The sequence below is a fragment of the Lepidochelys kempii genome, chromosome 6 (assembly GCF_965140265.1).
Source record: "Lepidochelys kempii isolate rLepKem1 chromosome 6, rLepKem1.hap2, whole genome shotgun sequence".
In the NCBI taxonomy this organism is placed as follows: domain Eukaryota; kingdom Metazoa; phylum Chordata; order Testudines; family Cheloniidae; genus Lepidochelys; species Lepidochelys kempii.
The window spans coordinates 134,251,687-134,267,910 of record NC_133261.1 but is presented as its reverse complement, the minus strand read 5'-3'; the positions used below and the strand labels follow the sequence as shown (position 1 = coordinate 134,267,910).

Below are 16,224 nucleotides of genomic sequence, written 5' to 3'. Positions count from 1 at the left end.
GAAAGACTTGTGGGTGCTCAGCAATTCTGAGGAACAGCACTTAGGGGCTTGATATTGTCTTACTGCTTGTCTTTGCATCTTACAGACTCTTATTCCATTTAATTTCCCAGTTCATGGACAGACTGGATTATTGTTCCCCATTCAAAGTTCCCAGGGCTTGCCTAAAAACGCTCACAAGCTTTGAGCCTGGGACAGCTGTGAAACGTCTTGTCTGTTTGCATATGCAGGGGTGCAGGAGCCATGCCCGTCCCTGGTTATTAGAGAGACAAGGTGGGTGATGTGCTCTTTGTTACTGGACCAAGTTCTGTCTCTCTCACCAACAACAGTTGGTTCAGTAAAAGCTATTAGCTCACCCCCCTGGTCTCCGTGTGTTTATGGCCATTTAAAATGTACTGTCTTTATGGTAGTGTATTTATGGGGCTGGTGAAGTGGTTGTGTAATTCTGGTGTGCGGAGACGTGCTAGAACCCAGCTCTAAGACGAAGACTGTAATTGTACTGGCAGAATTTTCTGGGGGTGAGGGGAATACAGTGTTGTTGCCCAGGGAGTTGGAGAAAGTGATAATCATCTACAATTTGGTTGTGTTCCCTACTTATCTAGCTCTCCACCAACAAAATGGTTAACAATTTATGAATGGTAGACAACAAACTCCTTTGAGTTTGTTCTGCGCATAACACTAAGGGCTTAGGGGTTGGGTAGACCTGTATGTTCCACTTATCGTTTTTAGGAAGACTGGCTGAACAGCTGCGAGGTCTGTACAAACAGGTGCAAGACTCCTTTCCCACCCAGATGACTACTTAGCAGTATCACAAAGACACACCAAAATGGAGGAGTTGACAATGTCTGCTCAGGAGAGGCCAAGGAGAGGCATAACCGGGTGGTGCAGGTCCGAGAATGAGTTGCGTTGGCAGGGTCTTCAAAATGCGCTGCTGACAGTACGTAAAATTCTGCGCCTCTGTTATCCACCTGCTCTTTCCATAAGACCGAACAAATAACATATAAACCACCAAAGAATCCTGTGCCGGTCTGCTGTTTGCTAATGGATGACACCTGTCACCATTAAAAAGTAAACCCACGGCTTATGACTGCCCATCATAGTTATCATGTATTCATTGTATTGGGGTTCTTCTCAGCCTAATGTGACCATCTCCTGTTGGTGTCATCATTTTTCCCGTGGTAGCACCGAGACTATGGCCTCATTGTGCTTCTCAGCGTACAATGTATTGAGAGACAGCCACACCCCCAGCATCCCAATCCCTTGAGCCACAGCCCAGTGCTGTAACCACTAGCCCATCCTTCCTTCCTTTGCCTCCTTATCACATGGGTTGTGTTCCACATGGGAGATATTAACAATGTGCTTTGCACTCTCTTTCAGGCTCTGAAACCTGATCTACAATGGAAAAACTGCTTTTGTATCTGCTGTTCATTGGCGTAGCAGTGAGAGCCCAGATCTGCCCCAAGCGCTGTGTCTGTCAGATTTTGTCTCCAAATCTTGCAACCCTTTGTGCCAAGAAAGGGCTTTTATTTGTTCCCCCAAACATTGACAGAAGGACTGTGGAACTGCGACTGGCAGACAATTTTGTTACAAATATCAAAAGGAAAGATTTTGCCAACATGACCAGCCTCGTGGACCTGACGCTATCCAGGAATACAATAAGTTTTATTACACCTCATGCATTTTCTGATTTGCGCAATTTGCGAGCTTTGCATTTGAACAGCAACAGGTTGACTAAGATCACCAATGACATGTTCAGTGGGCTTTCCAACCTGCACCATTTGATACTTAACAACAATCAGCTGACTTTAATTTCTTCCACAGCGTTTGATGATGTTTTAGCTCTTGAGGAACTGGATTTGTCCTATAACAATCTAGAAACTATCCCTTGGGATGCTGTGGAGAAGATGGTTAGCTTGCACACACTCAGTTTAGACCACAATATGATTGATCACATTCCTAAGGGGACTTTCTCCCACCTCCACAAGATGACCAGGTTAGATGTCACATCAAATAAATTGCAGAAGCTGCCACCTGATCCTCTCTTTCAACGAGCTCAGGTATTAGCAACCTCAGGAATCATCAGCCCCTCTACTTTTGCATTAAGCTTCGGTGGAAACCCTTTGCATTGCAACTGTGAACTCCTGTGGCTGAGGCGTCTTTCCAGAGAGGATGACCTAGAGACTTGCGCTTCTCCTCCACTGTTATCTGGTCGGTATTTTTGGTCAGTCCCAGAGGAAGAGTTCCTGTGTGAACCCCCTCTCATTACTAGACATACCCATGAGCTCAGAGTGCTGGAGGGTCAACGGGCAACTCTGAGATGTAAGGCCCGGGGCGATCCAGAGCCAGCCATTCACTGGATTTCACCAGAAGGCAAACTTATTTCAAATGCAACAAGGTCGTTGGTGTACGACAATGGAACGCTAGACATACTTATAACAACTGTGAAGGATACAGGCTCCTTCACCTGCATAGCATCGAACCCTGCAGGAGAAGCCACTCAAATGGTGGATCTTCACATAATCAAACTTCCTCATTTGCTAAACAGTACAAACCACATTCATGAGCCTGACCCTGGCTCCTCGGACATCTCAACCTCCACCAAGTCAGGATCCAATGCGAGCAGTAATAATGGGGAGACTAAAGTCAGCCAGGATAAGAAAGTTGTAGTAGCAGAAGCAACGTCATCCACTGTGCTACTCAAATTTAATTTTCAAAGAAATATACCTGGAATACGTATGTTTCAAATCCAGTACAATGGTACTTATGATGATTCACTTGTTTACAGGTAAGACAGAGCCAACCACATCTGTATCTGCACTTAGCTCTCCATCAAATTGTTTCCTATTGATTTATTAATGCACTGTTTCATTGCAGTCCATTACTGAGGAGTGGTTACAATATCACTTCTCCTGATCAGAATACGGTCCTCGGAAACATATGGCGCAGGGCTTTTGAAAGACTAATGCAATTTTCAACTAACAAATAGGAAAATTACTTTGAATAGTGTTATTTTTGGATAATCCAATCTGACCTTTATTCCCTGCGGTAATCTGATCAGCAGAAGGATTGTAAAGTTAGATGAGTTAAATGGTTCTTACACCCTCAGGTTTTGAAAACCTGGGAGAAAGATGTCAATAATGTATGTCCGCTAAGGCCCTCGAATGCTATCCTCAGTCTCTCTGCCGTGCAGCCTGGTGCAGAGCCCGCAGAGGTGTTTTATGTGCTAAGTGGATTTGTTTCCAAGTCAGCTACTGTAACAGTCCCACCTTTCAAAACCAATTTGTCATAAATGATTTTTGTTATTTAGCAGTGGCTGTTCTAAGGAGCTCTGTGCTGCCGAGCAAGGCAATTAGTGGGCTTGCCAATGGGAGAGGCAGCACCATTGGCTCAGAGCCATTTGAATTGGCTCCGTGTAACGTTAGACTGCCCGGGTGCCGTGTGTTAACACCAGAGGGATTGGCCTCTTCGGGGCGATCGCCTTCACAGGTGACTTGAGAGCTGGGGATGGGAGATGACTGTGAGTGCCTTGTTTAATAACACCAGTTCCCTTGTCCCCCAGAATGATACCTCCCACGAGCAAAACCTTCCTGGTCAACAACCTGGCCGCTGGGACTGTCTACGACTTGTGTGTCTTGGCAATCTATGACGACGGCATCACCTCCCTCACGGCCACCAGGGTCGTCGGGTGCATACAGTTTACTACCGAGCAGGATTATGTCCGTTGCCATTTCATGCAATCCCAGTTCCTGGGCGGCACCATGATTATCATCATTGGTGGGATTATCGTGGCCTCCGTGCTCGTGTTCATCATCATCCTCATGATCCGCTACAAGGTGTGTAACAACAGTGGGCAGCACAAGGCGACCAAGGTCAGCAATGTTTATTCTCAGACCAACGGGGCTCAGGTACAAGGCTGCAGTGGTGCGATGCCCCCGTCAATGTCCAAACAGGCTGTCGGGCATGAGGAGAGCGTCCAGTGCTCCAGGGTCTCTAAGGACAGTGTGACTCAGTCCTCAGACACTTGCTCGAGCCAGGACCCCACTACCACTACCTCTGCCCTGCCTCACACGTGGACTTCCAGCGCCTCTGCCTCCCAAAAGCAGAAGAGAAAGCCTGGGCCAAAGCCAAGCAACGAGCCACCGAGCGAAGCTCTCACAAATATCGAGTCCCAGAACACTAACCGAAATAACTCCACTGCGCTGCAGCTAGCTAGTCGTCCCCCGGCCTCTGCCAAAGGGCCCCCCACCTACAAAAGAGCACAATCAAAGCCAAGTAAGTTTCTCACTTTGCCAGCTGAAACATCCAGAGCAAAGCGCAGGTACTCCCTGAATGGAGAATTAATGGAATACCATTGTTATGGTAACTCCCAGAACACAGGTGGATTATGGTCTAAAAGGAGCATGTCTATGAATGGGATGCTAATTCAGTCAGACAATTCTGATGTGGATAGTGGAAAAGCAACTTTCTCGAGTTCTGAGTGGATATTGGAAAGCACTGTGTGACCTGCTTTTTAAAGTGTATTTTATTTTATTGCCATGAAAAACAAAACAGCAAACATTGTCTGAGACCTCCCTGCTGGGAGATGGGGATTTGGAATCCCACTCCTGTCTCGCTGAGTTCTGGCTTGTCCATGCAGGGTTGTGTGTGAGCTGCCCAGGGCACACAGGGTTTGTTATGTTTATTTTATTTTATTTAATATAACAACCGAAGGCAACATTCAAAGATAAAATGATTAAAGGGAAAAAGCATGAAACAGCACCAGTGCCTTCCCCTACTCTAGGACTGGCTTCCTGGTTCTGCAGTAGCAGAAAACAAAAGAGAGTTTCACAGAAAAAGCCTTTTCTAAAGGAAATGCTCTTTCCTCCAAGCTAACAAAAGACAACTGATGGATCAATCAGTAAAATGATATTTTTTAAAACGATCAGACTGTATGTTTCTTTTCAGTGACCATGGTGTTGCCTTTGTTTTTAGGCAAATGCTGTACAGAAACAACAACTCTGTGTTGTTATGTTGTGTAAAATAAAATACTCAATAAGTATACCCAGCCAGTGTTAAAGGAAGTCCCCTTTGAAGCAGCATTCTTGGTGTAGGTGCCTTAGGGGTTCCCTGGTATTGATGTTACCCAGCTGGTGCAGGGAGGGGAGGGGAAAGGCGATGCCCTCAGCAGTCTGGTGCGAGTAAAGGCTCTGTCTGAGTGTGCGGGAATGAAGACCCAGGGCCAGATCCTCAGCTGGTGGAGATGGGTGTTGCTCCACCCCAGCCAGTGACAATGTCTGTACACCCACAGAGGACCTGGCTCAGAGCCATAATCCCAAATGCCGGCATGTCTGCATTCAGGGCTTTGAAGTGTGTTGGGGGTGGGGGCAGCAAAGGGTCTGAGCATGACAGGTTTGTTAGTTTCAGAATAAATGGAGAAAAACAATAATGCAGGGCCCAGAGCTGCCGTCCCTAATCAGTAAAGACACGTGGTGATTGCAATGGGGGGTTATGGGTGCAAGCGCAGGAGTGTCGGGCTCAGAAATCTGCAGCCAGCCTCGCTAGCAGGAAACCTGCCCAGTCTTCATCCCCACTTTAGCAAGGACCTGTCAGGATGGCGGCCTGGACACAGTACCCCAGCCAAACACTGTAGAGCCAGGCAACACCAGCGCTTAATTTAGCCATCTGAAACAAGCGGCCTGGGTCCTGGGTGCTGGAACCCTTCCATGACCCTGCATCGTGACAACCTACTGCTTCTCATGCATGAGAAACAGTAGATCTGCCAAGACACAGTCCCCAGTACAGGCCTTAGATTAGACGTGAGTGCATAGTGTGAAGATTAGTGATGGTTAAAAGGAAGGCACTCCTTTTCATGTTAAGATAAATCTCTCTGAGGCTGCAGGGCATGACTAGGCAGGTGTATCATCTTCTGGCAAATTAATAATATTAACTAATAATTAATCATTAATACAATCCTTTCCCAGCCCTGGTGCTTCTTATGGTTGTCATTTCTGTGCGTTTGCATACTGTTTGGAGATTTCTCCGCTGTCTGGGTATGATAAGGGGCATGGAAGGCAGTCCCATCCATGAACTCGCCAGTTATCCGATTGTTGTGCCTTGGGATTTAAATCTCATTTTTCAATTATACGATTCGAAACAAAGAGAGAAGAGTGATGCTGTGAAGGAGTGGCGAGATAGAACTGCTGAGAGAGCCACTCCAGTCTGTTGCATAAAACATAAATGTGCGGAAATAGTTGCCTAACTATTGAAACAGTCATTTTCGCAAGGAAAACAAGTGTTTCTATTGCTCTGTTGGGTCCATTCCCCCCCCCCCCCCAGTACATTCCACTCTTCCCTTCACCTCAGCTCATTTGTTCTCTGTGTCTAAATCAGAGATATTTTAATGGCGTGACAATTGTAATATGCTACTCAATGTAATTCAATAGTTTTAGCCTCACTTTGGCAACAAATCATACCTATCCAGTAGTTAAGGTAGTAGGCCCTTTTTCCTTAGCAGTATTAGTGTTTTGAGGATTACAGTAACCAAGTGAGAGATTTTGCTCTCTGGTCAAAATGGTATTTTATACCCAGTAGTTTGGTGCTTGAAACCAATAATAAAAATAATTCTCAATGATCTGTTACAGGACAGCCCAGTTTTGCATCAGCTTAGCCCCTTGTCAGGCCGATCCTGCAATGTTGCTATTGCCATCACTGGATTGCATCTGCAAAGGCATTGCAGGATTGGGCCCAGAAAGGGCCCCATCAGAGTCTACTAGAAGATAGACCATGTTTTGACTCTGTGCTGGAAGGAGAGAAACCCTCTTTCTAAAAATATACCATTTTTTCCCCATGCAACTGCAGAGACCCACAAGAAAACCTAAGCTCAAAATGATGATATTCAATTCCCAATGAGCAAGTTAAAAACCTTGGGTTTCTCTGCCATCCATGCATTATAGGTCCCTTTCGGCAGGGGCACACACTGATAGCTGCTAAAACGTTGTGTCACAAAGCATCCCCACCTATTTATTCTAATTCCCGTAGTCTTAAAGCGAAGGTGTTGTCAGACATGGTTAAGAGAAAATACCATGTGGTCTGTACTGAGGGAATAAAATACTATGGAGCCAGTGTATTGAACCTGTGCGTAGGTGAGAAGGTAGCTTTACAGGGTTTTCTGCTGATCTGTTTGTTTCAATCATGCGCAGTTTAAAAGTAACAAACTACAATGCTATATATGTTGTCTGAAATTGGAACTAACGTGTGTCTAACGTGCTGTGCAAGTGCCAAAATATTAATAGCTTCTTGGGTTTTTCTTTTTTACACTAACGAGTCAGTTTTGTAAACACTAAAGCTAAAAAATCCATCCACTGTGCATTTCCGTCAGAGGCTTTCGGGGACCAGATGGCACAGTTTGGTTTAATTCTATGGTAACATTACAGGAATATTTAGATTGGATATCAGAGAAGGTTATTCACGTGGCTCTCTCTCCCTTCATCTGAAATACATGCAGTGTATATGCATTGGGCATAAAATGTCTGCCATTCCACTGTAATAAATGTGCAACAGGACCTTTCATTTTATTCAGGTTTTCCATGGGCTTGACTCCTCCAAAGTGTGGAACATCCTAGGATGGAGGAGAATCCGTATTCTTCCAATTCTGCAAAGCCAGCTGTGTCAATTGCTTGGGGGCAGAGTGTGCTCGGACAAAGGCATTCATTATTCAGAAGAACAAAACTTACACACACATACTCAGTGTGAACTACTGGAAACCTTTCAGAAAAGAAGAGAGATGGTTAGCAAGGGCTGGTGAAATCCCCCCTGTGCAAGGAGGCCAGCATAAGAACTAGGTACCACTAAATTCTTGGAACTTAATGGCACCTATCTCATGTACGGGCTCCCTGCACAGGTGCCTTTCACCCACTGAGACCACTAGGGATTGTGCTTAGCACTTAGCCAGCAGAAGACTTTCCGCAATGAATCACCTCAGGTGCCTGTGGCTTGTAAAATACAGACCCTGTTCCAAAGGGGCAATGCGAGCCGGATTCCGATGCTAAGAGCTCCACATGAAATGGGACCTTCTCTTATAATCACCAGAGGGGGGGAAATTCACAAGCGTGTTATTGGTTCTCAAAATTGCTGGCATGTACCTCCTCTCCCACCCCTTCTGAAATTAACTGTTCTGCTGAAAGAACAGGCACTGGGGTTGCTGTCATGGTTTGGATGGAGAAACAGTGCTGGGCGCAGAGAGGGTTTGCTGTGTTAGAGGTTCTCTGTGCTGCCTTTCTGGTTGTGCTTTGGGGGGGTTCCTTGCTCTGGGCTGAATATGGGATAGTTCAGTTCTTGGGGCAGATGTGGCTTGACTTCTGCCATTGTATTTTTATTGGCTTGAAAACGCTCCAGTTTCCTCATGCTCCTATGCAAAAGAGCAACAATAGAACCATCAGCTAGAACAACGTGTCCCAGCCCCACCCCCTCCAGGAAAAGATGGAGTCCCAGCTGCCAGCCTGTCCAGCTTCCATTCAGCTCCATGTTGTCCTTTAGCCCAAATTCTGGCTCTCTGCCCCGCCTCTCAGGGAATGCAGAAAATAGAGACAAGGGCCCACCAGTGAAGCATGGGCTGCATGCAGAATTGTGTAGCTGGGAAAGCAGATGGTAGATGCTGCTGGGTGTGTTAGTATCCAAGGGTACTGGAGAAGGTTCAGCCTCTCAAGGATGCGTATGGTTACCCCATTATTAAGTACTGTTCCTAAATCAGCCAATCTTGTCCGTCCCATGGAAAACTCAGCTCCCTGATGTTTTGTTGCCTAGTCTGTCCATAATACCCAGGTGAGGTCATTGTGACAGTTCAGAAACCCTTTGACCCACCTCTTTTGCAGTGGCCAGGTGCATCGTGTCACCCACTTTTAGGTAGAAAGCCACTTTCTCAATGTGCCTACCAGACGAACGTTCACACCGGGCTCTTGGTCGCTGACTGGTGGTTTTGCAAACCTCTTTCGTTTATGCCAACTCGTAAAAATCAGCCAACTCGTAAAAATCAGCCAAGTCTAGATCATAGAATCATAGAATATCAGGGTTGGAAGGGACCCCAGAAGGTCATCTAGTCCAACCCAATGCTCAAAGCAGGACCAATTCCCAGTTAAATCATCCCAGCCAGGGCTTTGTCAAGCCTGACCTTAAAAAACTCTAAGGAAGGAGATTCTACCACCTCCCTAGGTAACGCATTCCAGTGTTTCACTACCCTCATAGTGAAAAGATCAACACTTTTCCCCTGTAAACTGAACATAGCTCCCCCTTATGACCTGAGAGCGTGCCTGGTAAATATAGGGTGCCAAATCACAGAAGCTTTGCTAGCATGTTCATTCAAAGCAGCTCCTTCGATGCTGTATTATACCTCAGTGAAAACTGCAGGAGCCATGGACCCCTCTAAACTGAGCAGAAAATGGAGCCCCAAAGGGCACTATTCACAGAGCGCTCCTCTCACCAGCATTAAGCTTTTGTGTGCGAGGTTTGAAATCAAAATTGGGATCTTGCCTTTTGATTGATGCATAACGTGTGTTTCCAGAGCAGAAGAGCTGTAACAATCTGCTAAACCAGCTGGGAAGAGGGAGGCCTTTGAGCCTGCTCTCTCTTTGCGAAGCTGTAAGAAGGCTTAGCTTTGCTGCTAATGAAACCATGGTCTTATTGCCCAAGGAACATTCAAAAGAACTGACAACTGTTTGTCATGCTCTGATTGTCCATTGTTTAGGCAATCACCTTTCAGAAGGCTGAGAACCACATTACGAATCAGATCCTCAAATGATGTAAATCGGCATGTCAATGGAGCTACTCCCATTTACACAAGCTGAGGCTCTGACCCAGAGTATTATGCTTGCGCTTGCTTTTGCATGGAGCAAACACTGTGCTGCATTTTCCTATGTCCCTGATGTTGCAAAGTCAATGGGAATCCTTCTGGGGAATGCCCTGTCCGTTTCACCAGCAGCACCTCTGAGGACAACAGCAGCAAGGTGCACCATGCAGAGGAGGGAGAAACTGTTTTTTCCTAATTAATTAATGCAGCAAGCAGCAGAGGGGGAGTCTATACACAGGGCCTTCTCATAATACAGTATTCGTGTTTGTCACTGTTATTATTTCCCATTGCCTCGTACTTATTAAAAGCAAACGTTGACTCTAGAAGTTGCTGTTCAGCAGAATTCCTGCAGTTTGCAGCCTCACGAAATTTGTATCAAAACTTACTGGCTCAGTTGCAAAGTCTGCTCCTTCGCTGTTACCATGCCAAGTGTGAAATCCATTCTTTGAACCCCTCTATACAAAAAGTTACTTGCCCCAGGCAAACAGATTTAATTATTTGTGACTAAATTTAAGGCAGAAAAGGCTTTTGGTTAAATACCAAACCAGCCAGTTGTCAGTTTTGTGCTGGAAATGGCCCACCTTGATTATCATGCACATTGTAGGGAGAGTTGTCACTTTGGATGAGCTATTACCAGCAGGAGAGTGAGTTTGTGTGTGTGGTTTTTGGAGGGGGGTGAGGGGGTGAGAGAACCTGGATTTGTGCAGGAAATGGCCCACCTTGATTATCATGCACATTGTGAAGAGAGTTGTCACTTTGGATGGGCTATTACCAGCAGGAGAGTGAGTTTGGGGGGGGGGGGGGGAGGTGGAGGGTGAGAAAACCTGGATTTGTGCTGGAAATGGCCCAACTTGATGATCACTTTAGATAAGCTATTACCAGCAGGACAGTGGGGTGGGAGGAGGTATTGTTTCATGATCTCTGTGTGTATATAATGTCTGCTGCAGTTTCCACGGTATGCATCCGATGAAGTGAGCTGTAGCTCACGAAAGCTCATGCTCAAATAAATTGGTTAGTCTCTAAGGTGCCACAAGTACCCCTTTTCTTTTTGCGAATACAGACTAACACGGCTGTTACTCTGAAACCATACATACATACAGAGAAGGTGGAAGTTGCCATACAAACTGTGAGAGGCTAATTAATTAAGATGAGCTATTATCAGCAGGAGAAAAAAACTTTTGTAGTGGTAATGAAGATGGCCCATTTAGACAGTTGACAAGAAGGTGGGAGGATACTTAACATGGGGCAATAGATACAATTTCAACAGCCACTCCCAGTCTCTATTCAAACCCAAGTTAATGGTATCTAGTTTGCATATTAATTCAAGCTCAGCATTTTCTCCTTGAAGTCTGTTTTTGAAGCTTTTCTGTTACAGAATTGCCACCCTTAAGTCTTTTACTGAGTGGCCAGAGAGGTTGAAGTTTTCTCCTACCGGTTTTTGAATGTTGTGATTCCTGATGTCAGATTTATGTTCATTCAAGTAAGAAACATAAAAATGCATTACATTGCCTGCACTTACAAATGTCAGGGTTCTGCTTCTGCACACTTCCTGCATCATGGCGCTTGCTTGCAGTTCCAGACCAGTGCTGGGGTATGCCGTGGGTAAGTGGTTTCTCCTGATGTTGCTCTACTTTGATTCCGCCTATAGCCCTGCCTGTAGAGTTCGTGTCCTTCTTATTGTCGCCTTTCACGATGTAAGTGCCACCTCAGATCCTGTGGGTGCAACAAATTACAACCTCTCGCGCTCACAACATTCTAGCCTCACTTTGTTTTCTGCAGCCTATCGAACTGGGACACCCGCGAAGAGTGATACCGTTATTCTTTCTTTTTTCTATACAGGGCTAGGAAGATAAATTAGCCATTAGATTTCGACGGTCAGAGTAAATCAATACTGTAAGTAACAATTTGTACCAGTTACATATTCTCCCTTTTATAGTCCAGTGTGGGTCTGATCTCGCTTTCCTGAGGGACCCAAATCCACCATTGCTCGCAGTGGGGAAATGGGGCATGCAGGGCATTTTGGTTACAGGAGGACCTATACAGGGTGACCAGAGAGCAAGGGTGAAAAATCGGGACGGGGGTGGGGGGTAAAAGCACCTGTATAAGAGAAACCCCCAAATATTGGGACTGTCCCTATAAAATCAAGACATCTGGTCATCCTGCCTAGGTAAATACATCTGAGCAACATTAGCAGAGTGGATAGAGTTTGAATCCTGCTCACCTTACTCACAAGAGGCTTTGGATGCAACTGGCCAACTCCCAAGAATCAGGTGCCCAGGACGATGTCATAAAAAAGGAGAAAGCATAATCAGCAGCGATGATAACTGACCGTTCCTGGAGAACGCACTGCTACCCAAGCACAGAACCCGCTGAGACAAGCTATGTTGCATAAGGAGATTTTTAAGAGCTCTGTATCTTACCTTTGCACTTTAGAGACAGGTTGTTTCCTGATAAAGCCAGCACTTAGAACCAAGATAACACAGCTAGCTGGCTGCACACTCATTTGCTTCTTTGAGACTGCCGGCTTCCTGTGAAAATACCACTTAATTTCTGTGTTTCCATTCGCCTGCCTTCAAGAACGCTGAATCAAACGGCACCCCGCACAAGCACCCTGCCAGTACCAGAGAGCGGCAGGTTTCTGGAAGCTAGGGATGCCATGCACCCGCCATGTTGCTGAGAAGAGGAGATTGTTTTCTCTGCGTGTAGCACTCTTGCCCCATCTTTGCAGTGATGTGCATTTATCACGTGCCATTGTCACTTGCCTTAGACTCAGCTCTTTGGAGCAGGACAGGGTGACCAGACGTCCCCATTTTATAGGGGCAGTCCTGGTCTTATAGAGGTGCCTATTACCCCGCATCCTGTCCCAATTTGTCAGACTGGCTGTCTGGTCACCCTAGGGCAGGACCATCTTTCCTTTCCCTGTGCATATCTAGGGCCTGGCCCAATGGGGCCCTGCCCTCCGTTGGGGCCACTGAGGGCTACAGCAAGACAAACAAACAGTGGCTGTCATGATGATCCCTCCATGGAAATGTCACCTACTCCATGTCAGAACCAGGAGGGCATTTGAAAATTCACCCCTTCCCCATTTCCATAGGGTGCCTTTGGCCCAATCATGCTCCTAGCCCTCATTTCCAGCAAGCTTCATGACATTTCCCCCCAGACCTAGAAGCCCTGGGATTCACACCCATTGGTGAGGGTGCGGGGCGGGACTGGGGGAGCAATGGAGAGCTGGAGCTCTGGTGGAGCCATGGGAATCCCCTGGAATCCCCCAACCCCTCAGATCCTGGGTGCTGGTGGCGGGGGGGAGTTGTATCTGGACCTCACAGCCTGCCCTGCAAGGGCGAATCCCACCCCAGATGGAGCAGCGGGTAGAAAGCTGGTGGCATTTTGTCACTGTATCCCATCCTATTCCCACTGGACTGGGTAACACAGCCCAGATTCAGCCTTCTGCAGACTGTGCCCGCCAGACGAGACAGCTGGACCTGGAATAATTGACCTTAGGGAACAGGCTGAAGGCCTCTGAAAACCTCAGCAAACTAGGAAGCAGTTTTAAAATACATGCTAGGCCCTGTTAAACTGCCACACGTACAACATGGCATTTTGAAATGTCAGTCATTAGACTAGTGTCTAAAAAATTCCTTCCTCTTCCCCACTCAGTGGGGCGCTAGATGAGCTCACTAGCAGCTTTTGGAAAAATACGGATCTATTTCAAGTGCGCCACAGTGCATTTCAAACAGCTTATCAGGGTAGGTCCAAGGATCGGCACGTGCTGGCCTGGGTAAGCTGTAAACTGTGCACACGACTGTAAAGTGATTTTTTTTTTTTTAAATCCATGCGACACCCACAAAGGAAGGGGTCATTTGAAGTTTTGTTGTTGGAACAGCATGTGCGGGGGGGTGGGGGGGGATTCGGTACAAATCAGTCAAAGCACGTGAAACGTGGGATTCCCTCCACAGAGCCAAGTGACTGTTCTGTCATTGGCTTGAACGAGCCAAGGACCAGCCCTAGAATTTGCAAACGTAAGATGGATTGCAGAGCAATGTCTTTTGTCCTAGTAATTGGCACTGCAGTGGGCTCCACCTTCTGTCTTTCAGTTACTGCTGGTTGAATAGGAGGGTTAGTTAAATACTGTAGTCAATTAATGTTGCAATGGGGGGGTAACTTATTCCGTTAATTGTTTTTTCTTCATTATTCACCTGGCTTTGCTTGCCAAGTGTTGGCATTTGTGTTTGCAAACAGCCACCCTATGGTAGTGCAGGAGGGATTCTTTTCAGCCTCTCCTTGTGCTGAAAAGCGCTGGCCAGCTGTGGCTGGCTCAATGGCAGGCATGGAGTGTGGGGGGCGGGTTATGCAATGGTAGTTGGACTATACCAGTCAGAAAAGTGTTTCTGCACCCTCCCATTGGCCCTGCATTTGTAGGACATGTGATTAACTGACAGTCTAAGCCATACCCCCTTATCTCCTTATTGCCTTTGTTTTGGTTCTTTTCACAGGCGCAGGAATTGAGCTGAAGAACGCCTGCCCTCTGCCACCTCCAAAAAGTGTTGCCATTGATGTTTTCACTCAGAAAAAAACAACATGATCCAACTCACTGAAGATTAAGCTGTTGAACCAATTCTCACCCCAGCAGAAACTCTCATTTGACATCTACAGCCTGCACCAACAGGACGTGGAGATTGGCTCCCTTGGATAAACATGCTTTCCCGGTTCCTGGATTCCCCACGCCCCCAACTTCGACATTCATTCTAAATATCTTTTCTGGCCTTCAAGATTTTTTAAATAAATAATATGGTGGCAACAGCTTCCATATGAACTCGTGTTAAATGTTGCCAGTGGTGAATTCACAGACTGTAAAATGCTCAGTAACTTATATCACCTTAACAAATAAACATTTTACTATGGCAGAGTTTGCATACTGGCTGATTTATAAAGGCAGGGCTTGGTAAATGCTAGCTGACTGTCACAGGTCTGTGATGCCATTCCTCCCAAAGGAGCCCTACACACGTCACAAACAGTAATCAATTCACCCCCTCTCCCCAATAATATGCTTCCCCCTCTGGGGTGGCATGTGGCAGCTGTTTGTGCAACACAAGAGCACGGTTTAAGGTAGAGAGAAGAAGCGTATCCTGTGTTTGCATTTAAAGAGGCACTAGCAGGATTTCACCTGACTCCCCTGGAATTCAGTCTATCTCCCTACAGCATCTGTCCACCATTTACGCTGTGCTCATTCCGGTAGAATCGCTCAGTAGCAAGCGGATCCCTTCCTCCCTCCCTGGGCAGTACTGAGCCACCTGTGCGCGGAGCAGCTCTTCTCCTTGGCTCATGAAGAGCCTGCAGAAGAGCTCATTTGTTGTGCTGTTTGGTGCTCTGGGTGGCACTGGGGTGGGGTCATGTATTTTCCATCTGTTTTCCCAGCACAGGGTGTGCCCCGAGTCCTCCTCCCTTCCCTTTGCAAAGGCTCAGAGAACTGCATCCCATCGATACTGCAGGGGAAATGTAGGCAGCAAGGAAGCCACTGACTGAGCACTAAATAAGGCTGCCTTGTGGCCTGGGCACGAGGGCTAACACCGCTGCTCTCGGCATGGTCAGTCCTGTGGGTTACATCTCAGCCAAATGGTGGCACCTCTGACAACAGAGACCACGAGCTCACACGGTGTACGTGACCTGCTGAACGTTCCACACAAATGCTTAACTAAGAACCCGTCCCAATGCCCCGGTGTCTTGTGAGCCTATTATACAGCCTCCCGCACGGAGACACAGCCTGCCAGACGGCTAGGGTGCAGGACCTCCTGCATTCCACACGTGCCAGGCCAGGAGCTCAGGCTGCGGCTGCCCTGAGACACTGAATGGTTCGAGGGGCGGATTACTTTTCAAATAGTGGGTTTCGGGATGCGTGCGCCTTTCCCGTCAAGAATCTCAAACAGCCTTATTGATGCCATCATTACAGCGTCTGCACAAGCCACAGGAAAGCAGACAGCTCAGGGGAGCATCTGTGTAACAGCTCTGAGTAACTAGTACTATTCCTGTTTGTGTCGCACTAATGCCTCCAGGCCATGTCTAGGGCAGGGCCCGTTGTACTTGCTGCTGTACAAACATATTGACAATACAGTCCCTGTCCCAAAGCGTGAGCAGTGTAAAGGGCTGGCCTTTAGGAGAGGAGGAGCAGAAAAAAACCATACTCGCTTGACATTTCAAGAGGAATTTAGAGAAGCAACATGTAATTACAGTTTGGGTCTGGAACCGAACCTACCACCCTCACGCTTGCAATCGGTGTCATGGCCCACACTGCGTTTTTACATGGATTGTAATAATGGTATTTACCTGTTCCTTGGGAAATACCAGAAAGTGTCCATGGGTTTGATGCCGTACTGCCTGGGTGTGCTTGTCTCCAGTCTGAAAAGGGAGTA

General features: G+C 46.8%; 1 protein-coding gene across 7 annotated transcripts in view; it reads left to right on the top strand.

Moving 5' to 3' along the window:
• LRFN5 (leucine rich repeat and fibronectin type III domain containing 5) overlaps window positions 1-14,721 on the top strand; it is a 161,316-nt gene extending 146,595 nt beyond the window's left edge. For 4 of the 7 annotated variants that reach the window (XM_073350297.1, XM_073350301.1, XM_073350299.1 and 1 more), the window contains exons 2-3: window positions 1,375-2,782; window positions 3,557-7,746. In XM_073350297.1, coding sequence (XP_073206398.1) covers window positions 1,395-2,782; window positions 3,557-4,499 — 2,331 coding nt within the window. In that variant the 5' untranslated portion in view covers window positions 1,375-1,394 and the 3' untranslated portion in view covers window positions 4,500-7,746. Of the gene's footprint in view, window positions 1-726; window positions 935-1,374; window positions 2,783-3,556; window positions 7,747-11,656; window positions 11,711-14,310 lie in introns of those variants that run through there. The other 3 variants (XM_073350304.1, XM_073350303.1, XM_073350300.1) reach the window with 3 other exon arrangements.
• Window positions 14,722-16,224: the final 1,503 nt, after the last annotated feature.